The 24,352-nt window shown below is 45.9% G+C and overlaps 1 protein-coding gene across 1 annotated transcript in view; it reads left to right on the top strand.

Annotated features, from left to right (window-relative positions):
- The window catches only part of LOC139554944 (thrombospondin type-1 domain-containing protein 7A-like), a 158,925-nt gene that overhangs the window by 124,158 nt on the left and 10,415 nt on the right, over positions 1-24,352 (top strand). The window contains exons 13-24 of the mRNA XM_071368254.1: positions 675-941; positions 4,088-4,266; positions 5,029-5,034; positions 5,463-5,596; positions 5,825-5,978; positions 8,763-8,904; positions 9,145-9,260; positions 9,462-9,579; positions 15,259-15,404; positions 19,207-19,381; positions 21,070-21,243; positions 21,350-21,445. Of these exons, the coding sequence (XP_071224355.1) occupies positions 675-941; positions 4,088-4,266; positions 5,029-5,034; positions 5,463-5,596; positions 5,825-5,978; positions 8,763-8,904; positions 9,145-9,260; positions 9,462-9,579; positions 15,259-15,404; positions 19,207-19,381; positions 21,070-21,243; positions 21,350-21,445 (1,707 nt within the window). The remainder of the gene's footprint in view (positions 1-674; positions 942-4,087; positions 4,267-5,028; positions 5,035-5,462; positions 5,597-5,824; positions 5,979-8,762; positions 8,905-9,144; positions 9,261-9,461; positions 9,580-15,258; positions 15,405-19,206; positions 19,382-21,069; positions 21,244-21,349; positions 21,446-24,352) is intronic.

Here is a 24,352-nt window from a genome sequence, read left to right as displayed (position 1 = left end):
TGTCTGTGTAGGGACACAATGTGACTAGAGCCTTTGGCCACAGTTTGCAAGTTCAGAAGAAGTCTTCCCTAAATACTGATACAGGCTCACATGTTTATTTATTTCATCCCCCTAATGGTTCAGGTTAGTATGAGGATTAGATCTTATTTCCTCTGGTCCTAGAGATCTGTTAAGTGCAGCTTGCTACCTAAAGAGACTGAAGTACTTGACATGACTTTGACGTTAAGGTTCCAGTGCGAGTGAGACAGTATCACTGCATAGTCAGATGCCAGAGTGTCACAAATCTTATTTGGTCAGTCAACAGTCTAAGTGCCCTCCATAGTATGCCTGGAGGTCAGTTGAATGTATGGCATAAAGGATTATATAGGATACGCCTGTAGGACCCTGAGATTCTTCAGGAAAAGCTCACGTTGCTAAAAGTGACTTTTATCGAACCCCCCCCCATTTTCACCTGGTCCAAGTTAGTGGATGTTGAGTAAATATATATATGATCATGTATATCCTTTATCTGGATCCAGGATACCGGCTTGTTACAACGTTTCTTTCAATACTTGCCATTGGGTATGGGTATTTACCGGTTTGGCTATTACCAATCGAAGTGATTGCCGTTCGGGTTGTATGAGTTAGACACAGCCAGGCTGCCTGTCCTACCTTTCTCCCTTCTCTCTTCTCAGGGAAGAGCAAAAAGCGAGACCAGTGTAAGAACAACCAGGTGTACCCCCTCAGTGAGATCCAGTACTGCCCCTGTAATAAGTACAACGCCCAGCCCGTGGGGAACTGGTCGGACTGCATCCTGCCTGAGGGTGGGCGCGTGGAGGGCCAGCCGGGCATGAAGATCCAGGGGGACATCAAGGAGTGTGGCCAGGGCTACCGCTACCAGGCCATGGTGTGTTACGACCAGGACAACAGACTGGTGGAGACGTCACGGTGCAACAGCCACGGTGAGTCTTACAGGCCTCTCACCAACATACAATTATTGTTCATGTCTATAAGGAGGACGTCACCTTGTTATGTATGATGATGTTATGATGGTACGTCTACAGTACCTTTGTCACGGTGCAACAGCCACGGGGAGTCACAAAAAGTGTCTGAAAAATCCAGTCTCTCTTCCATCTCTCATCAACTCCCTTGAAGCTGTGTGCATTAAACATAGCCACTGTGATTCATACAGGGTGTCTGTATCTCCATTTAAAGGCAAGCTCAGTGATATGACATCATCATACACAGAACAGGCCAGTTCCTGTTACAGAAAACAGAAAACGAGTGAGGAGAAATGCAAGATAAGGCAATTGAAAATGCTTTGTCTTTGGTCTTTGGATTTCTCATCAATTTGTTTCAGCCCATTATTGAATACATTTCGATAATGTTGTTCCCTTGTTTTCTCCATTAAGAAAGTATTTATTCCACCATTTACATATGTGTTCTCCTGATGTGGCTCCATTCCACCATTTACATATGTGTTCTCCTGATGTGGCTCCATTCCACCATTTACATATGTGTTCTCCTGATGTGGCTCCATTCCACCATTTACATATGTGTTCTCCTGATGTGGCTCCATTCCACCATTTACATATGTGTTCTCCTGATGTGGCTCCATTCCACCATTTACATATGTGTTCTCCTGATGTGGCTCCATTCCACCATTTACATATGTGTTCTCCTGATGTGGCTCCATTCCACCATTTACATATGTGTTCTCCCGATGTGGCTCCATTCCACCATTTACATATGTGTTCTCCCGATGTGGCTCCATTCCACCATTTACATATGTGTTCTCCTGATGTGGCTCCATTCCACCATTTACATATGTGTTCTCCTGATGTGGCTCCATTCCACCATTTACATATGTGTTCTCCTGATGTGGCTCCATTCCACCATTTACATATGTGTTCTCCCGATGTGGCTCCATTCCACCATTTACATATGTGTTCTCCTGATGTGGCTCCATTCCACCATTTACATATGTGTTCTCCTGATGTGGCTCCATTCCACCATTTACATATGTGTTCTCCTGATGTGGCTCCATTCCACCATTTACATATGTGTTCTCCTGATGTGGCTCCATTCCACCATTTACATATGTGTTCTCCTGATGTGGCTCCATTCCACTATTTACATATGTGTTCTCCTGATGTGGCTCCATTCCACTATTTACATATGTGTTCTCCTGATGTGGCTCCATTCCACTATTTACATATGTGTTCTCCCGATGTGGCTCCATTCCACCATTTACATATGTGTTCTCCCGATGTGGCTCCATTCCACCCAATCTGATGTCAGGTTGAGAGTGCAGAGCAAACACTCATCTCACTGTGTCCGTTTCAGCATCCACTGATTGTAAATTCAATAGAGAACAAATCGATGTGATAACGAAGAGGAAGGGCCTGCTCAGCTGGATGCAGTTGCTCTGCCCTTAGCCCAAATCTGTCAAAGGAACATTAATCACATTTAAATCAATCAAATGTATTTATAAAGCCCTTTTTAAATCAGCAGATGTAACAAAGTGCTTATACAGAAACCCAGCCTAAAACCCCAAACAGCAACCAATGCAGATGTAGAGCATCAGAGCTGCTTTCGTCCCAACAAGCTGTATTCGCGTTCAGGAATACACAGTAGTATCGCCTTCGAACCAACGCTGAGAAGAAAGTTAGGAATCACAGTGCTATTGTCTCTTCCATGTTAACCCATGTTAGACGTAACACTACACCAAGTGCTTAGAGCAGTGAGTGGGCTTCAGTGTTTGTTCTCTGTAAAAACCCATGCATTTATGAATCATAGCTTCACTTGCAGTATGGGGCCTGTGGTGTGGTTGATAGTGTAGAGCAGCGACGTGATGAGATGTCACAAGCAATTGTTAGACACTAGCTGCTGCTATTGTACTGTATGTCTACCTCTCAAACACCACTGCCCAAGTGCCCTACACGTCACACTATGAAGGATTAGGGTGGCATTTTTTCAAGCTTAAGGAACCATAGGAGATCAGTGATGATGCAATGGCTATACAGGAGTTACTGTTATTGTAACACAATCAAGCTACCTGATTGGCTCCCACACATGCTATGGATTACATTATTTTATTGGATTTTTTTATTGGAATATTACTCTAATTATTATTATCATTTAAATATATTAAATAAAAATATAAAAAAATAAAATGAATAAATTACATTAAAATGGCCTAGAGGGAAAAATAGACTGTGTTTGTCCTTCTGATCTCATCTTATGTCAGAAAGTTCAGAATCATACATTTACCAGATGTAAAAGAATCTAAGAAATAATAACTCAAACTTGAACATTAAAATTCCTCATTCATAATATGTTAATGTATTTTCCATTACTGTGGATCCTTGCAGGTTCCTGTGTTGTGAACTAGCTTCAGCTAAGAGCAATGACCTCCCTACTCTTTCAGTGGACAAATGAGGCTCAGTAATCCACCCTCGCGCAGATAAACAGAAATAACAAGCCGAGAGAGAGGCACTCCTGCCAAAAACCAAAAAATCATGACCTCTCTCTCTCTCTCTCTCTCTCTCTCTCTCTCTCTCTCTCTCTCTCTCTCTCTCTCTCTCTCTCTCCCTCTCTTTCACTTGCTCTCTCTTGCTCTCGCCATTCTCTCTGTCTGTGTGTCTCTGTTGTTCTCTGTGTGTCTCTGTCTGTCTCTCGCTCTCGCCATTCTCTTTGTATCTGTGTGTCTCTGTGTGTCTGTGTGTGTCACTCTCTCTCCCTCTCTCTCTCCCTCTCTCTCTGTGAAACACAGAAAACAACAGCCTCCTAAATCACACAACAGGCTGCTGCTCTCTTGTTTCATTGTATTTGCCAAGCTCCAGTAAACAGTGTTGTGTGTTGCCCTGCGCTGCCATCTCAGTTCTTTATAATCCTCTCTGTAGCTTTTCATTAGTAGGAATGTTGGATTTACTCCAGGTGCTGTTCAGTTAGATATTTTACAGTTTAAATTTTGCAACCCAATTTCACAGTATGTTGTATAACTGAATACAGTAGCTTGATGCATCACTAACTGTGTAAACTGATACAGATGCTGTCAGATGATGAAACTATACTGAAGCCTAGTTGTCTCTCTTTCTGGTTTAAGGGTATATTGAGGAGGCTTGCATCATCCCCTGTCCGTCTGACTGTAAACTCAGTGAGTGGTCCAACTGGTCACGATGCAGCAAGTCTTGCGGCAGCGGGGTCAAAGTGCGTTCCAAGTGGCTGAGGGAGAAGCCTTACAACGGTGGTAGACCGTGCCCCAAACTCGACCACGTCAACCAGGTGATTGGGGGATGTTCATCACTCTTGGCTCTGTCTAGAAACAACCCCTAACCCTTAGACACTTGCGGAGATCTGAGAAGATTGGACAGATTTGTACCATATTGCTTAAACCAATCAAATCTACTCAGATCTACACAACTTAGTGTCTAGGGGGTAAAGAGTAAGGGATATTTTATATATTTTATTTAACTAGGCAAGTCAGTTAAGAACAAGTTCTTATTTACAATGATGGCCTACCACGGCCAAACCCTAACCCTGAAGACGCTGGGCCAATTGTGCTCTGCCCTATGGGACTCCCAATCACAGCCGGTTGTGATACAGCCTGGAATCGAACCATGTTCTGTTGTGACACCTCTAGCACTGAGATGCAGTGCCTTAGACCACTGCGCCACTCGAGAGGGGTTTCTGGACAAGTCTTGACTCTCTATTCTCACCTAGAACATGGTAGATGGTAGAGGTCCCTGGCTTGTTTTAATTTTTAATTAAAATACTCGTGATTTAAATGCATTCGATTAAAGGAACCAAAAGAGTGTTTAATTTTGAAAGAAGCCAGAGTGGACATCTTTCTGTGTTTTATCCCTTAGCCGAGTTAGGCCTTGTACTCGTAAGATTAAAGAAGGGAAAGGAACTGTGAAATCTATGAGAATCAAGAGAACATGTTGAACTTCATTATAATAATAATCCTGTATTTAAACACTCACTGTCTGTTTCCCCGTGGTCTCTTCTTCTTTTCCTGGGTGTATGAACTGACCCCCTCCACAGGCTCAGGTGAGTGACTTGTCACTTGCCTTTTATATAGGGATGTCAAATGATTAAAACAGATGATCCAGTTGTGATTCATCGCGATTCTGAATTAACTCAAAGTGAGCTCTAATTTAAGATTTTTGATTTTTTTTTTATGACAAGAATATTGACGTCTTGATTTTGTCCAAAGTAACGTTAGCAAAATTAGGTAAATTGAGAAAGCACACTTTCTTTAACTTCAATGTCAACTTGTTTTTACATGGCATTGTAGATTTTAGCTTATGTATTTTGGATATTTTCATTGTGGTTTCCTATTTCAGACAATGCAATTAATCACAATTAAAATAAAGAAATTACACAAAAATGACTAAAAGTTCACTGGAGTTACTATAGATGGCTATAGATGGCTATAGTGACTATAGATGGCTTACAGTCTAGTGGTCTCTCACAAGGTGTATGAGGTGGTGCCGTGTCTCAGTGACTGTGGTCAATACGTGTGGGTGGCTGAACCCTGGAGTGTCTGGAAGGTCAGCAATGTGGACCTGAAGGAGAACTGTGGAGAAGGAGTGCAGACCAGAAAAGTCAGGTATGGACAATCAGCTCATATAGATACAACTTAACCTATTTGACTTATTCATTTCAGTGTAGGCCGGTCAGAATTTTGCAAGTTCTAGCAACAGCCCTAGCAATGGAAGCTAGAACTCATCGAATGGGGGGGGGGGGGGGGAGGACGACGACAACGACAACGACAACGACACTATTTGGCATGACAGGGCCAGTCAGTACTACAAGCCTATTGTCCCCCTCTGTCCAGGTGTATGCAGAACACTATGGATGGGCCGTCGGACTCTGTGGAGGACTACCTGTGTGACCCAGAGGAGATGCCACTAGGGGCCAGAGACAGCCAGCTGCCCTGCCCTGAGGACTGTGTCCTGTCTGACTGGGGGGCCTGGAGCCGCTGCTCACTGGTATGGACAGATACTGTCTAACTTGTTGTTTTATCACCTATTTTATCACTTTGCAATATTTAAGGTGTTTTGTGTTTCCTGGGTTTGGTTGGGAGCAAAGAAATGTCCACCTCAGTAGATGGACTGATGCAGTACAATTGTAATGTATTCTATGCTAAACTCAGAAAAAAAAGAAACGTCTTTTTTTCAGGACCCTGTCTTTCAAATATAATTCTTAAAAATCAAAGTAACTTCACAGATCTTAATTGTAAAGGGTTTAAACACTGTTCCCCATGCGTGTTCAATGAACCATAAACAATTAATGAACATGCACCTGTAGAACGGTCGTTAAGACACTAACAGCTTACAGACAGTAGGCAATTAAGGTCACAGTTATGAAAACTTAGGACACTAAAGAGGCCTTTCTACTGACTCTGAAAAACACCAAAAGAAAGATAACCATTGTCCCTGCTCATCTGTGTGAACGTGCCTTAGGCATGCTGCATGGATGCAGATGTGGCTAGGGCAATAAATTGCAATGTCTGTACTGTGAGACGCCTAAGACAGCGCTACAGGGAGACAGGACGGACAGCTGATCATCCTGCACAGGATCGGTACATCCGAACATCACACCTGCGGGACAGGTACAGGATGGCAACAACAACTGCTCGAGTTACACCTGGAACGTACAATCCCTCCATCAGTGCTCAGACTGTCCGCAATAGGCTGAGAGAGGCTGGACTGGGGGCTTGTAGGCCTGTTGTAAGGCAAGTCCTCACCAGACATCACCGGCAACAACGTCGCTATGGGCACAAACCCACCGTCGCTGGACCGAGGCCTGTTACACCGAGGCCTGTATTCTGGAGCGGGATCGATTTGGAGGTGGAGGGTCCGTCATGGTCTGGGGCGGTGTGTCACAGCATCATCGGACTGAGCTTGTTGTCATTTCAGGTAATCTCAACGCTGTGCGTTACAGGGAAGACATCCTCCTCCCTTATGTGGTACCCTTCCTGCAGGCTCATCCTGACATGACCCTCCAGGATGACAATGCCACCAGCCATACTGCTCCTTTTGTGCGTGATTTCCTGCAAGACAGGAATGTCAGTGTTCTGCCATGGCCAGCGAAGAGCCTGGATCTCAATCCCATTGAGTACATCTGGCACCTGTTGGATCGGAGGGTGAGGGGTAGGGCCATTCCACCCAGAAATGACCGGGAACTTGCAGGTGCCTTGGTGGAAGAGTGGGGTAACATCTCACGGCAAGAACTGGCAAATCTGGTGCAGTCCATGAGGAGGAGATGCACTGCAGCACTTAATGCTGCTGGTGGCCACCCCAGATACTGACTGTTACTTTTGTTAATTTTGACCCCCCCTTTGTTCAGGGACACATTATTCCGTTTCTGTTAGTCACATGTCTGTGGAACTTGTTCAGTTTATGTCTCAGTTGTTGAATCTTGTTATGTTCATGCACATATTTACACATGTTAAGTTTGCTGAAAATATATGTAGTTGACAGTGAGAGGACGTTTCTTTTTTTGCTGAGTTAATTTATTTGGTGCTGAACACTGAAAGCAAGAGTAGACTGCTTAAAGGGTTAACTCATAGCTGGAGAGCACAGAGGTGTTCTGCTTCTCACCATGGATCTCTGTCTCACACCTTAACATATAATAACTGGCCAATCATGCCAAGTGTCTACTCTCCATTAACCTGTTTGGGCCATTTTCCCACGGTGAAAAAAACTATTCACAGCAGAGCTCTTTCCAGCAACTCTCACTTTGGGTTTGCACCAATTTTAGCGATGGCAATTCGGTAAGTGTGATTCTCCTGTTGGTCTCTCACCAGTTTCGAAGGATGCCATTCGGTAAGTGTGATTCTCCAGCAAGGCTCGTAGCCATTTAGGTGATGTCCATTTGGTATGTGTTTTTCTCCTACTGGGCTCTCACCAATTTAAATGATGGCTATTCAGTTGATGCTGATCTCCGATGGGAGAATAGCTGTGATTTATCCTGAGAAATGAACAAAGGGAGAGAGGATGGGATGACTGAGCAGGGAAGATGATCTCATGCAGCTCTACATAGCATGCTGTGACCACCCTGTCACCCCTTGTGTATGTGTGTGTGTGTGTGTGTGTATGCGTATGCGTGTGTGTGTGTGTGTGTGTGTGTGTGTGTGTGTGTGTGTGTGTGTGTGTGTGTGTGTGTGTGTGTGTGTGTGTGTGTGTGTGTGTGTGTGTGTGTGTGTGTGTGTGTGTGTGTGTGTGTGTGTGTGTGTGTGTGTGTGTGTGTGTGTGTGTGTGTGTGTGTGTGCACGTATGTGTATGTGTATGTGTGCCTGTGGTGAACCTCTAGTGGGAAGAGGGGTCAACCGTGTCACAGTCCCTGCCATTCCCATTCCCAGGCACTCTGCCACAGATCCCTTGGGAAAGTTAATTACCTTGGATATGGAATATGTCCCTGCATGAGCAGGGGAAGACAGCACTCCAAATAGAAATGCCTGTCACCACCACCTGAATAGACCAGTTTATCTAGTAGGGGTTGGTTGGGAAAATGGGCAGAGGTGGAAATAGACAGAGAGTAATGTAGGAAGAAAAATATATTCATGGAAAACCTTTTTCGATTTGCTGGTCGGAAAGTGGTAACTTCACTTTAACAGGGTTTCATATTTGGTTTGCATTAAACGCCAAACTAAAAGTGGATTCCCTGACAGGTTACTGTAAAAGCACTTTGTGACAACGACTGATGCAGAAAGGGCTTTATAAAATAATCTGAATGATTGATTGATTGATTGACTTATTCTCTGGTTTAAGCCATGCAACAAAATCAGCACTCGGGAGAGGACGGCATACCTCATCCGTCAACCTGGAGAGGGAAAGCTGTGCCCCAACACCACGGAGACCGAGCCCTGCAGCCTCAACAGCAACTGCTATCACTACTCCTATAACATCACCGGTAAGGCAAATGTCAGCCTGGATTACTGTATGCAATGGTTGGTACCAGAGACGTATATCAATATGGAAATATGGCTCTGGATGGTAAATACATTATTGAATTTGATCTTACCTCAAGTATATTTAGACCGCATGACATTTGAGATTGAACTAAGTGCAATGGAGAGGAAAGCGGTTGGGAGAAAGGCAGTCTCCTTTTTCACCTCACGGTTTTACCCTGTTTTCATTTTCCTTCATGCAGATTGGAGCACCTGTCAGCTGAGTGAGAGAGCTGTGTGTGGTAGTGGCATAAAGACGCGCATGCTGGACTGTGTACGAAGTGACGGCAAGTCTGTGGACCTCAAGTTCTGTGAAGAGGTGTGTGTTCTTCTCTTTCCATTCCAAAGCATTAGTCTTTAATAAGAGCAAATCTTCTGTCTTCAGAATCCAGACAGGTTGCTGTTTGTGTACGTTTGTGTGTTGCCTAGGGGACTTGGGAAGAGGGCGGAAAAAGAGTCTCTCGTTGGCCACAAATAGCCCAATAAAGTACTTTTCTTTTCTTTTTGTTTTCTCTTTCAGCTGGGTCTGGATAGGAAGTGGCAGATGAACGCTTCCTGTGTGGTGGAGTGTCCCGTCAACTGCCAGCTATCTGATTGGTCACCTTGGTCCGAGTGCACACAAACCTGTGGACTAGCAGGTACGTCACCATCTTTTTGACCCACTCTCACCTGACTTTGTGTTTAAAAAGATGATTCCATCTTTGAATGCTGGGAATGCGTTCAAGGCTAAGTGAACCCAATTCTGAAGGGCAAGCCACAACAACAGAGAACTGATTAAGTAGTACATTCACCTATCTTTGTCACCTATCTATTTTTCTATAGATCCATTCAGGCTACATTACAGCCCCTGCATGTGCTGTATACAGCTAGACAGTGAATGTGTAGGCGTAGTGGATAGTCTGTGAATAGAAGTAATTTGACTATGTATCCATTCATTCAAGTACGTTATAGTCCACATTACATCAAATCTATATTGTAATATAGGGTGTGGATATAGGGTGTGGATATAGGGTGTGGATATAGGGTGTGGATATAGGGTGTGGATATAGGGTGGGGATATAGGGTGTGGATATAGGGTGTGGATATAGGGTGGGGATATAGGGTGGGGATATAGGGTGTGGATATAGGGTGTGGATATAGGGTGGGGATATAGGGTGTGGATATAGGGTGTGGATATAGGGTGGGGATATAGGGTGTGGATATAGGGTGGGGATATAGGGTGTGGATATAGGGTGGGGATATAGGGTGTGGATATAGGGTGTGGATATAGGGTGGGGATATAGGGTGGGGATATAGGGTGTGGATATAGGGTGGGGATATAGGGTGTGGATATAGGGTGGGGATATAGGGTGTGGATATAGGGTGTGGATATAGGGTGGGGATATAGGGTGGGGATATAGGGTGTGGATATAGGGTGTGGATATAGGGTGTGGATATAGGTTGTGGATTTGCAGGCACGGTGGGTAGTCTGTGAGTCATTGCTCATTGCTCATAGCGCTGCAGGTTCACAGTGCTGCTGATCAGCTCCCGGCACCACACACAGCTCAGAAACAGCCAGAACCTCTCCTCTCCAGGGTTATGGCTGAAATGGGAAACGTTTTATGATGTGAGAGGGAAACGATTGTGAGCCTTAAACCAACAGAGAGAGGGATGGGGGGGGGGGGGGGAGGGATGATGATGTCCTCATGTGTAATTCTATAGGATCAGAGGATTGATTGGCGGTCCATTAAGCCTGTGTGCTCTGGGCCTGAGGGACCACTCCAGGATTCAGGAGTCCTTCAGAGCACTGGACAGTGTTATAGTTGGGCAGAAAGCAAATACAGGTTGAGATGTGAAACCAATACAGGCTCTAGCTACTATGGTAGCCCTTAATCTGTCCTCAGGCAAAGTGAGGAATTTTCACAGGATAGAGGGATAGAGTAGCAGCAGGTGAACCACAGGAAGAGGAGAGGAAGAGAACAGGTTCTCACACTCACTCTTTTTCATCCTGGAGTAGATGTTTGATCTCCATGTCGGATGGCAGGACACGGTTACGTTGAGTAGCTAATATCTGTTCCTGAGCCAGGAATTGCAGGTTATAGTTTTTTTCTAAAGGAAATGGAGACACCTGGAAGCACCAATGAGTCGTATCAATAACTGTGATGTGAAAACATACATAAAGGCACGCTCAGGCACTCGTGCACGCATATGTGTGTTTTCACATCGCACTGATTTGTAAATATTCAAATACACTAACTCATGCATTCAAATAGTATTATTAAGGGAAATAATTTGAGAATACTTTCAAATACTTCCAATAGAAGTAGTTGATTCCAGCCACATTATTTGAAAATACTCAAATACACAGAAAATAACTATTTCATAACAAATACTCAATTACACATACTTGAACCCAGGTCTGACACACACACACACACGCATACACACACACTAGTTTCCCGGGGCATATCAGACCTGTGTGCATAGATAATCACAGCCACGTGTGTTCCTCGGCCAAACACTGATAGCGACATCTGGTACTAGCTCTTCCCCCTTACCCAGCGGCCCACCCAGTCACACACTGCTCCTCACCCCCAAACTCACCGCTGTCAGTAGACCACCCGTCGAGGGAGTAGAGAGACAGCCCCGGAGAGCACAGAATCAAAATCCTATTGGAGAATAATAATTACCATGGGGTGCATGCAATAGCGAACCGCCGTTTGAGTTGAACCACCTTTAAAACAAAGCACACATGAGAGAATCTCAAGAAAACCCTAACTGCTGATTAAAAAGAACTGGGAGTTTATTTCGCTCATGGTTTCACGGGTATAAAAATCTCTGAAGGAAGGAGAGACCTTCTATGGGGGCAGCACAATTCTCTCTACGGGGAATGCATCGTGGCATTCATCACGGTGGGTTCACCAGAAGATGAATTGGCAGATGTGTGAGAATAGAGACTAGCTGCAAGCTACGCCATGCCCGGGAGACTCTGTTGTAATTGTGTTCAACATTAAGGAGCAGAATAGGCCTCCCAGGCCCTGTGCGTGTGCAGTCAGCCGTAGAGAAAATAACACTGACACATGGAGATAATATCAATTACATCTACGGCAGGAAGTGACAGATTTATTACAATTGTTATAGGAGTATGTAGGAGTATATTAGAGGACTGGCAATGCTCTGAGCCTGGTTCCTCTCTAGTGGAGCTATAGTAGAGGACTGGTCACCCCTCTGAGCCTGGTTCCTCTCTAGTGGAGCTATAGTATAGGACTGGTCACCCCTCTGAGCCTGGTTCCTCTCTAGTGGAGCTATAGTAGAGGACTGGTCACCCTCTGAGCCTGGTTCCTCTCTAGTGGAGCTATAGTAGAGGACTGGTCACCCCTCTGAGCCTGGTTCCTCTCTAGTGGAGCTATAGTATAGGACTGGTCACCCCTCTGAGCCTGGTTCCTCTCTAGTGGAGCTATAGTAGAGGACTGTTCACCCCTCTGAGCCTGGTTCCTCTCTAGTGGAGCTATAGTAGAGGACTGTTCACCCCTCTGAGCCTGGTTCCTCTCTAGTGGAGCTATAGTAGAGGACTGGTCACCCCTCTGAGCCTGGTTCCTCTCTAGTGGAGCTATAGTAGAGGACTGGTCACCCCTCTGAGCCTGGTTCCTCTCTAGTGGAGCTATAGTAGAGGACTGGTCACCCATCTGAGCCTGGTTCCTCTCTAGTGGAGCTATAGTAGAGGACTGGCCACCCCTCTGAGCCTGGTTCCTCTCTAGTGGAGCTATAGTATAGGACTGGTCACCCCTCTGAGCCTGGTTCCTCTCTAGTGGAGCTATAGTATAGGACTGGTCACCCCTCTGAGCCTGGTTCCTCTCTAGTGGAGCTATAGTATAGGACTGGTCACCCCTCTGAGCCTGGTTCCTCTCTAGTGGAGCTATAGTATAGGACTGGTCACCCCTCTGAGCCTGGTTCCTCTCTAGTGGAGCTATAGTAGAGGACTGGTCACCCCTCTGAGCCTGGTTCCTCTCTAGTGGAGCTATAGTATAGGACTGGTCACCCCTCTGAGCCTGGTTCCTCTCTAGTGGAGCTATAGTATAGGACTGGTCACCCCTCTGAGCCTGGTTCCTCTCTAGTGGAGCTATAGTAGAGGACTGGTCACCCCTCTGAGCCTGGTTCCTCTCTAGTGGAGCTATAGTATAGGACTGGCCACCCCTCTGAGCCTGGTTCCTCTCTAGTGGAGCTATAGTATAGGACTGGTCACCCCTCTGAGCCTGGTTCCTCTCTAGTGGAGCTATAGTATAGGACTGGTCACCCCTCTGAGCCTGGTTCCTCTCTAGTGGAGCTATAGTAGAGGACTGGTCACCCCTCTGAGCCTGGTTCCTCTCTAGTGGAGCTATAGTATAGGACTGGTCACCCCTCTGAGCCTGGTTCCTCTCTAGTGGAGCTATAGTATAGGACTGGTCACCCCTCTGAGCCTGGTTCCTCTCTAGTGGAGCTATAGTAGAGGACTGTTCACCCCTCTGAGCCTGGTTCCTCTCTAGTGGAGCTATAGTAGAGGACTGGTCACCCCTCTGAGCCTGGTTCCTCTCTAGTGGAGCTATAGTAGAGGACTGGTCACCCCTCTGAGCCTGGTTCCTCTCTAGTGGAGCTATAGTATAGGACTGGCTACCCCTCTGAGCCTGGTTCCTCTCTAGTGGAGCTATAGTATAGGACTGGTCACCCCTCTGAGCCTGGTTCCTCTCTAGTGGAGCTATAGTATAGGACTGGTCACCCCTCTGAGCCTGGTTCCTCTCTAGTGGAGCTATAGTATAGGACTGGTCACCCCTCTGAGCCTGGTTCCTCTCTAGTGGAGCTATAGTATAGGACTGGTCACCACTCTGAGCCTGGTTCCTCTCTAGTGGAGCTATAGTAGAGGACTGGTCACCCCTCTGAGCCTGGTTCCTCTCTAGTGGAGCTATAGTATAGGACTGGCCACCCCTCTGAGCCTGGTTCCTCTCTAGTGGAGCTATAGTAGAGGACTGGTCACCCCTCTGAGCCTGGTTCCTCTCTAGCCTTCTTACAAGGTACCTATCTTCTAGGGAGTTTTCCTAGCCACTGTGCTTCTTCTTCTGCATTGATTGTTCTTTGGGGTTTTCGGCTGGGTATTTATAAAGCACTTTGTTACAAATGCTGATGTAAAAAGGGCTTTATAAAATTTCAATTTGATTAATTCAGTTGAGTTAGGAGGGTAGTAATTGTGCCTGTGAAGGAAATACATGGGACAATGAACCTTTAGGAGTTAAATACCTTGTTAGAATGAATGGGCTTATAGGCAAGCAGTGTGGATGGATGGTCCTAGGCTAGTGTTTTGGATGGATGGAGTTGGCCTTTAGGGTTGTTAGATCAGATGACAGAGACTATAATGTCTGATAGGATGTTGCAGCAAGTTACTATAGTAGTTAGGGGAGTGTGATCCAAACTGGGTGGAGACACTACTCTACTATGGCCCTACTATAACCCTAACCCTATGAACAATGGAATCTGAATTGATAGTGTAATATCTGACAGTGAGCTTTTTTGTTATTCAGTTTTCATAGTGCTCATAGTTTAAAGGACCTAGTTTATTTTCTGTGGTGGCTTTTCAAGTGGTATGCATTACTGAACATGAATGTATTATATCATTTTGGGATAGTTTCCCGTTAGACACCAGCTAATTGACAGAATTGTGTCATGTCTATACCCCGGGCACCTCACTTAACATGCATTTTGGGTAGAAGGAGCATTCCTTCCTGTCCCCCTTACCCCTTCTCCTGACACCCCCCTGATATTACACAATCTCTCCGATTTCATTTTTTGAAATTCCACTTTAAATAGGGGGGAGGAGAGAGAGAGAGTGAGAGAGAGAGAGAGGAAGAGAGAAATTAGAAATGAAGTTACCTCAGATAGTGGTGTAACGTGATAGTGAAGCCCCTGAAAGAGCCCCAGATCATTGTGATGGAACTGGATTTGAGTCATATACATGAGTATATCTGGGGGCGTCTATGATTCTGTTATCATAAGACCCTTTTCTCTACTTAAATAGCTTAAAAGGCACTCCCAATCTTTAACAAGGCTCTATTCAATCAAGACTGGTTGGGGACCACATATCTGGAATCTGTTTTTTTTATGTCGAGAAAATATATATTTTTCCAGCACAACAACAATGCATGTTTCATTGAAATGCAGTGGACTTTCTTTTTGTTTCCGCCACTATACATCATTTTGTTGACTATCCAGAAAACCACATAACCTAATTTGATTTGTTCAGGGCCTTGGACACTCAATCATCCACTTGAGAGACAGAAGTGTGAAATAACACCTTTCTCTTTCCTCTACAGGGAAGCTGTGGCGCAGGAGAACGATGCTCCAGGTGCCCCAGGGTGATGGGCGACCCTGCCCCCATCAGAGGGAACAGTGGAAGCCTTGCCCTGTCAGACCCTGCTACCAATGGAGATACAGCCCCTGGTCAGAGTGCAAGTCTGAGGTGAGACAGTGTTCTATCTCTCACTTCTTTCTCTCTCGCTCTCCTCTTTCCTTCTCTTTTACTTTCTGTTTTATGGTCAGAGTGCAAATCACCATGGTGTTCTCTCCCTCTCTCTCTCTCTCTCTCTCTCGCTTTCTTTCTCTCTCGCTCTTCCCCGCTTTCTCACACACTTTCTGTTTTGTCTGTTCCTCTGTCTCTGTATGGGTTTCTGTTTCTCTCTCTGCCTCCCTTTCCATCTTTCTCTCACACACGTTATGTTTTGTCTCTGTGCCTCTCTGTGCCTCTTTCTCTGTCTGTGCCTCTTTCTCTGTCTGTGCCTCTTTCGCTGTCTGCGCCTCTTTCTCTGTCTGTGCCTCTTTCTCTGTCTGTGCCTCTTTCTTTGTCTGCGCCTCTTTCTCTGTCTGCGCCTCTTTCTCTGTCTGCGCCTCTTTCTCTGTCTGCGCCTCTTTCTCTGTCTGCGCCTCTTTCTCTGTCTGCGCTTCTTTCTTTGTCTGCGCCTCTTTCTCTGTCTGCGCTTCTTTCTCTGTCTGCGCCTCTTTCTCTGTCTGCGCCTCTTTCTCTATCTGCGCCTCTTTCTCTGTCTGCGCCTCTTTCTCTGTCTGCGCCTCTTTCTCTATCTGCGCCTCTTTCTCTGTCTGCGCTTCTTTCTCTGTCTGCGCTTCTTTCTCTGTCTGCGCCTCTTTCTCTGTCTGCCCCTCTTTCTCTGTCTGCGCTTCTTTCTCTGTCTGCGCCTATTTCTCTGTCTGCGCCTCTTTCTCTATCTGCGCCTCTTTCTCTGTCTGCGCTTCTTTCTCTGTCTGCGCCTCTTTCTCTGTCTGCGCCTCTTTCTCTGTCTGCGCCTCTTTCTCTGTCTGCGCCTCTTTCTCTGTCTGCGCTTTAATTCTCTGTCTGTGCCTCTTTCTCTGTCTGCGCCTTTCTCTATCTGCGCCTCTTTCTCTGTCTGCGCCTATTTCTCTGTCTGCGCCTATTTCTCTGTCTGCGCCTATTTCTCTGTCTGCGCCTATTTCTCTGTCTGCGCCTATTTCTCTGTCTGCGCCTTTCTCTGTCTGTGCCTCTTTCTCTATCTGCGCCTGTTTTCTCTGTCTGCGCCTCTTTCTCTGTCTGCGCCTTTCTCTGTCTGTGCCTCTTTCTCTGTCTGCGCCTCTTTCTCTGTCTGCGCCTCTTTCTCTATCTGTGCCTATTTCTCTGTCTGCGCCTATTTCTCTGTCTGCGCTTCTTTCTCTGTCTGCGCCTCTTTCTCTGTCTGCGCCTCTTTCTCTATCTGCGCCTCTTTCTCTGTCTGCGCTTCTTTCTCTGTCTGCGCCTCTTTCTCTGTCTGCGCCTCTTTCTCTGTCTGCGCCTCTTTCTCTGTCTGCGCCTCTTTTTCTGTCTGCGCTTTAATTCTCTGTCTGCGCCTCTTTCTCTGTCTGCGCCTCTTTCTCTATCTGCGCCTCTTTCTCTGTCTGCGCTTCTTTCTCTGTCTGCGCCTCTTTCTCTGTCTGCGCCTCTTTCTCTGTCTGCGCCTCTTTCTCTGTCTGCGCCTCTTTCTCTGTCTGCGCTTCTTTCTCTGTCTGCACCTCTTTCTCTGTTTGCGCTTCTTTCTCTGTCTGCGCCTCTTTCTCTGTCTGCGCCTCTTTCTCTATCTGCGCCTCTTTCTCTGTCTGCGCCTCTTTCTCTGTCTGCGCCTCTTTCTCTATCTGCGCCTCTTTCTCTGTCTGCGCTTCTTTCTCTGTCTGCGCCTCTTTCTCTGTCTGCCCCTCTTTCTCTGTCTGCGCTTCTTTCTCTGTCTGCGCCTATTTCTCTGTCTGCGCCTCTTTCTCTATCTGCGCCTCTTTCTCTGTCTGCGCTTCTTTCTCTGTCTGCGCCTCTTTCTCTGTCTGCGCCTCTTTCTCTGTCTGCGCCTCTTTCTCTGTCTGCGCCTCTTTCTCTGTCTGCGCTTTAATTCTCTGTCTGCGCCTCTTTCTCTGTCTGCGCCTTTCTCTATCTGCGCCTCTTTCTCTGTCTGCGCCTATTTCTCTGTCTGCGCCTATTTCTCTGTCTGCGCCTATTTCTCTGTCTGCGCCTATTTCTCTGTCTGCGCCTTTCTCTGTCTGTGCCTCTTTCTCTATCTGCGCCTGTTTTCTCTGTCTGCGCCTCTTTCTCTGTCTGCGCCTTTCTCTGTCTGTGCCTCTTTCTCTGTCTGCGCCTCTTTCTCTGTCTGCGCCTCTTTCTCTATCTGCGCCTATTTCTCTGTCTGCGCCTATTTCTCTGTCTGCGCCTATTTCTCTGTCTGCGCTTCTTTCTCTGTCTGCGCCTATTTCTCTGTCTGCGCCTCTTTCTCTATCTGCGCCTCTTTCTCTGTCTGCGCTTCTTTCTCTGTCTGCGCCTCTTTCTCTGTCTGCGCCTCTTTCTCTGTCTGCGCCTCTTTCTCTGTCTGCGCCTCTTTCTCTATCTGCGCTTTAATTCTCTGTCTGCGCCTCTTTCTCTGTCTGCGCCTCTTTCTCTATCTGCGCCTCTTTCTCTGTCTGCGCTTCTTTCTCTGTCTGCGCCTCTTTCTCTGTCTGCGCCTCTTTCTCTGTCTGCGCCTCTTTCTCTGTCTGCGCCTCTTTCTCTGTCTGCGCTTTAATTCTCTGTCTGCGCCTCTTTCTCTGTCTGCGCCTCTTTCTCTATCTGCGCCTCTTTCTCTCTCTGCGCCTATTTCTCTGTCTGCGCCTTTCTCTGTCTGCGCCTCTTTCTCTGTCTGCGCCTCTTTCTCTATCTGCGCCTATTTCTCTGTCTGCGCCTCTTTCTCTGTCTGCGCCTCTTTCTCTGTCTGCGCTTTAATTCTCTGTCTGCGCCTCTTTCTCTGTCTGTGCCTCTTTCTCTATCTGCGCCTCTTTCTCTGTCTGCGCCTATTTCTCTGTCTGCGCCTATTTCTCTGTCTGCGCCTTTCTCTGTCTGCGCCTCTTTCTCTACCTGCGCCTCTTTCTCTGTCTGCGCCTCTTTCTCTGTCTGCGCCTTTCTCTGTCTGTGCCTCTTTCTCTGTCTGCGCCTCTTTCTCTGTCTGCGCCTCTTTCTCTATCTGCGCCTATTTCTCTGTCTGCGCCTATTTCTCTGTCTGTGCCCATTTCTCTGTCTGCGCCTATTTCTCTGTCTGCGCCTTACTCTGTCTGCGCCTCTTTCTCTATCTGCGCCTCTTTCTCTGTCTGCGCCTCTTTCTCTGTCTGCGCCTCTTTCTCTGTCTGCGCCTCTTTCTCTATCTGTGCCTCTTTCTCTATCTGCGCCTCTTTCTCTGTCTGCGCCTCTTTCTCTGTCTGCGCCTCTTTCTCTGTCTGTGCCTCTTTCTCCTTCTTTCCCTCTTATTTGCCAGAAGCATCTATATTTTTGACAGACGGCACTGTATTCTGTATTGCAGACTGAGGGAATGTTGACACTCCTTTGTTCTGGGCTGTTTTCTCCTGCTGCTGGGGTTTCTGACAGCAGACAGTAGCTCATTAGCAGCCTACAGCACAATGCTAGAGAAGCTATTTCTGACAAATCAAAGATCAATGCCATGGCCTTGACAGACACTGAAACTCTGAACTGTAACAGTTGGATGTTATCTACACAGCATACCAGCTCTGTGTGAATGTATATATGTAAGGGACGTGGTTCAGTGAACCAAGCTCACGTGGTAGGTAACCTTGCCTGAGACCTGAAGACCTGTGTTAGCTTCCCAAGCTAATGCCTATGCTTTAGCTCAGAGGGCTAACACATTCTCGTGGCGCAAACCCGAGTCATTAAACTAAATGGCAATCTGTGACACAAAATTAAATATCTATGGAGGTGTATTTTAACCTGTATTTTCTGTCTGTTTATCGTCTAGGGTGCGAGGTGCGGAGAAGGGCTGCGGTTCCGTAACGTGTCTTGCTTTGTGTCGGACGGGTCTGGCCAGGAAGAGGGCAGCCTGGTGGATGATGAGCTGTGTGGAAACCTGGAGCCCTCGGTAGACGGAGACAAACGGGTCACCCTGGAAGAACCCTGCACCTCGCCCTGTCCAGGTAACTAACTTACCTTGGCCTGCAATGACTGATGAAACAGAGTCCTGGACAGTGGACCCGGTCCCTAGATAAGAGGCAGCCAAGATCTGACCTGGAAAAACACCTGACCCTATGGTCAGTAAAGATTCACCTTTGAGCATTCTTCTAATCTACTATGTAGATAGTTCAATGTGTAACATTAATGGTGTTTCGTAATTTTTCTAGCTTTAATTGGTCGAGAAAGCCCTTTGTCCTTCAACGTTATTTACTAACTATGCAGAAACATTTGCTGTTCCTTTTAGGCTGACCTGAGTTCACTACTGCCATTAAATCACATTTATCAGCAGATGTGCTAAGATACATGTATATGGTCCTAGCTGTGATATATTCTAGCCCAGCTCTTTCATAGCATGAATCTGTTAGGAGCAGTGTCCTGTGACACTGACTGTAGGCACTGAGGACTGGATGTTTAGATGCTCAGAGGCTGTGCTAGTGAGCCCAGCAACGCCTGAATCCAACAAGCTAGTAAAGTCAGTATTCTCAAATCTGATTATATAATTACATGATTTCTTCTTTCTCTGAATATAAACCTTTCGACGTCATACATTTCAGAGGGAAAGGGAAAAAAGCGGATCTGAAAATGACTAGTGAGAATTTCTACAGTTCCATATTTCCTTTTTTGCCAAAGCCTGTCAATGACATATCCAACGTCCCATTTTGACAGCTCCAGTGTAGCAGAAGTAGAGCATTATGACACCAGCTCATACAGCAGAAAATTGTGTGTGTGTGTGTGTGTGTGTGTCCAGAGTGATGCTTTTGGTAGTTGTGGACATGTGTAGTCAAAGTCATCTTTGTAGCCTAATTCCCTACTATTCTACCATTCATTGCCCTCATTCATATCACACAAACCCTCTGCCTGTGGCCTACTAAATTACATATCTACATAGCCAGCCCTAATCTCCAGTGGTTTAGCTCAGGCAGCTATCAGACAGGTACTTCATCCAGGTGTCCACTCCTTCTCCACATGAAACCCCACCAGGCATTACCTCTCCCCCCCTCCTCTGCCTCATCACACCCAAGTCTCCCCCTGCCTGATTGTATCCCAGTCCATGGCCCCACCATGCCTGACACCTGACACAGACAGCAGACAGGTGATAAGACAGGTGATAATCGTAAGGAGGATTAGGCCTCCTTGGACCTGACGGCTTTATGACTAATTAGTATTTAGATGTGTGCTCACTTCCTCTCTGTCACTACAACAGGATGAATGAATGAATTGCTCTGATCTATTCTTATGGGAAACGGCCTGTTTTCTGAGAACACCCTGATTCAAGGTAGAATGGTGGATGATGAAAAATGTGATCTGGCTCTGTTGGGGAAGTATTTGAGAACGTTGATCTTCTAAACGTTATCAGGGCCAGGGTTTATTAATCCTCTTTAACAAAAAGAGAATTCTCTGAGGAAATCTGAAAAGTCTGCCTGGTGACAATCAGTGTGGAAATAGGATGACATCCAAACCAAATTCAAGTTTCCCATTATAATTGTGTCGTGCCAGTGCCAGGAATGTTGTGATATGACCAGGATAGACTCTGAAGCCATATTTTTGGTTAGGTTACATGGTTAACAGTAACGTCTCATATAGTACTGTAAGTTTTCAACTGTGTACAGCTAAATGTGTTGTAAGTTATGTACTGTGTGTTTCTGTACAGGTGACTGCTACCTGACTGACTGGACAGTGTGGAGCCCGTGCCAGCTGAGCTGTGTCAGTGGAGATGACCTGGGTTTCGGCTCAGTGCAGGTCAGATCCAGAGCCGTGCTGGCCAAGGAGCCAGAGAACCTACTGCAGTGTCCAGAACAGGAGTGGGAAGCCCGGCCCTGCACTGGTCAGTCTATACACACACACACACACACACACACGCACGCACGCACGCACGCACACACAAATGTGAAGTATGTCTGTACTGACCCATATCTCTCCTCCCACTACAGAGGGCCAGTGCTATGAGTACAAGTGGATGACAGGAGAGTGGAGAAGCTCCTCTCGACTGGTCTGGTGTCAGAGATCTGATGGATTAAATGTCACAGGTACAGTATGCGTGTGCGTGTGTTTGGTTTTACTATCCTTGTGGGGACCAGAAATGTTCAGACAAGTGGGAACATTTAGCCAGCAAGGAAAAAAGTATATTTTAGGCTTTGGAGTTAGGTTTAGGGTTGGGGTTAGAGTTAGAATTAGAATTAGGGTTAGGGAGGGCCTCACGAGTGGCGCAGCGGTCACTATAGATCCGGGTTCGATTCCGTGTGCTGCAGCCAGCTGCAACCCGGAGACCAATAATGCAGCGCACAATTGGCCAAGCGTCGTCCGGGTTAAGGGAGGGCTTGGCCGGCCGGGATATCCTTGTCCCATTGCGCTAGCAACTCCTGTGGTGGGCCGGGCGCATGTACGCTGACACGGTCGCCAGTTATGGTTGGTATTTAAGGGTTAGTGTTAGGGGTTTGGAGTTAAGGAAAATAGGATTTTAAATCAATCAATTGTTTGGAACCCACAAGGATAGTAAAACAAACGTGTGAGTGTGTGTGCTGCCTACATCCCATCCCCTGTCACAATGCATCCACCAACACTTCTTTCTTTTAAACCTGTCTCTTTATATCTGTGCTTACTTCATATGCTGCTGAATAGAAGTCACTAAACCCTTCTAGAATAAGGATGCGTATTGAGTGGTGGCCTACTGTAGAAAAAGATTTCAGTCACTGCCTCTCGATTGAGTAGCTACATAATCACAACTGTAACTCTATGAAAGTGTGGGATGTGAATTGGGTCATACGATCCAATGAGTAGTACAATGTAGTTCTGCTGCAGTCAGCCACCCAGCCCAGCTCTCTCCAGGTGCCTCAGTGGATGATGATGATGAGGTGAATAGGGATGTTTAAAACCCTGTCTCTGCCTGTCGGAGCGAGTGGCGTTTGTTCATTCGAGGAAGAGAGAGATTGCTTTCCAAGCACTTCCTGACTGCCTGTCACTGTGGAGCCTAGGCCGCTTGTGTGTGTGCATGTGCTCCTGTGTGTATGCGTGCGTGCCTTCGAGCGTGTGTGTGTGTGTGTGTGTGTGTTTGTGTGTGCAGGAGGATTTAATCCTTGACGATTACACGTTTTAGTCCTGCTGGCCGTCACACGTCAGCTTTAGGTCTGTGACTGCTGCCTCTGCCTCGGTGGTGCTCAGAGCTCGGAGGTTCTAGGTGAAGAGTTATAGTGTATATGTCACTTATCATAAAGGATGTGTGTCTTATTCAGCAGTGAATCATCTCAGGAATGAATAACCACTGACTACCAACACTGACTTTGCCTGTTAACTTATTATTTTGTGGAAAAATGTACTTACTACGACTGTGATATGTGATTTTCTCACCTAGCTATCTAAAAATGAATGCACAAGTGTAAGTCACTCTGGTTAAGAGTGTCTGCTAAATGACTAAAATGTGAATAAGTGCATGAAACATTTCTGTAAACTATACATATGATGTTAGGTGTGTAGGCATAGAGTATTACATATCAAATCCAACTTTATTTAACATGCATTTATCTAGACAGCTCAATACACTTAGGTGTGCATGAATCATGATATAGCCTGAATTCTCACTCACCGTGTATTACAGTTTTTAACAATCACTTTGGCACTAATTTCAGAACCTTGTGGTTATTTTTCAAAACTCTAGACACAAAACTCCAAACGGTCATCACTTGTAACACAGGCTGTCCAATGTTCAAAACATAGCATTGTGCATTCATATCTTTAAAGAAACCTTGCACTTGCAGAATCATTGGTTCAAATAACTTATTTATCATGAAATACCATAGGAACATTAATTTAGATCACCCACACACAAGATACCGATAGTTTCACTGTGTAGTTGTTCGTACAATCATTAAATATTGTAGTACAAAATATGTGATACATGTTTCATTATGCTACTACACGTAAATACATCACTGTAAAAGGACTAGTAGAGAGAATACTACAGACACAGTGGAATCATTGAACAAAATATGAAATTTATTGATGAAATACAATAAAATCACAACATGGGTTTCTTTGAATCGAAACAAAAATAATTAGCTACAAAAAAAGAAAAAACAGTTAAAGGTCAACTGCAGTGTTCCTCACCTGGCTTACTGTAAAAAGCAAGACAAAAGATTGATTACTGTACTTCTATATTTCCATCAACCCTGTCTTGTGGATTTGGCCACAGGTTCTCATCCACATCATTTCATTAGCCAAACATCTTGGGAAGAATCTTCGGGCATGGCGAATCCAGGCCTGACACTGGTCTGCCGTGATGTCATTGCATGCGTCATCCATGGCCTGGAGAAGGGTGGCTTGTTCATGAGGGCGCCTATCATATATACCTTCCACCTCCATGTGGAGAAAAATTACTCAATCGGGTTAAGGAAAGGAGAGTATGGGGGTAAGTACAGGGTGATAAATTGTGGATGGGCCTGAAACCATGCTTGAGCATGGTGGAACCTGACATTATCCCATACAATGACATAGGTCATTCCATCAGCTCTACAGAGCTGATTTAGCTCATCAAGGAAGGTAACATTCGAACAGCGAATCATGTGGCTGCCTGCAACTCAATATGGTGATTCCAGCATCTCAGAAACAGCTGCCTTCCTGGGATTTTTACGCACTACAGTCTCTAGAGTTTACAGAGAATGGTGCGAAAAACAAAACACATTCAGTGAGCGGCAGTTCTGTGGACAAAACACCTTGTTAATGAGATAGGTCAGAGGAGAATGTCCAGACTCATTCAAGCTAACAGAAAGGCCACAAATGCTCAAATAACAGCTGTTTAAAACAGTGGTGTGCAGAAGGGCATCTCTTAACGTACAACACTGTGAATAATTCAGGCTGTTGTGAAGGCAGGGGGGTCCTACCCAGTACTAGATAGGTGTACCTAATAAAGTGGCCGGTGAGTGTACAGTAATGTAAAATCT

Source organism: Salvelinus alpinus, chromosome 26 (assembly GCF_045679555.1).
Source record: "Salvelinus alpinus chromosome 26, SLU_Salpinus.1, whole genome shotgun sequence".
NCBI lineage: Eukaryota > Metazoa > Chordata > Actinopteri > Salmoniformes > Salmonidae > Salvelinus > Salvelinus alpinus.
Note: the sequence above shows the minus strand (reverse complement) of the source record. Positions and strands in the feature narration are given on the sequence as shown.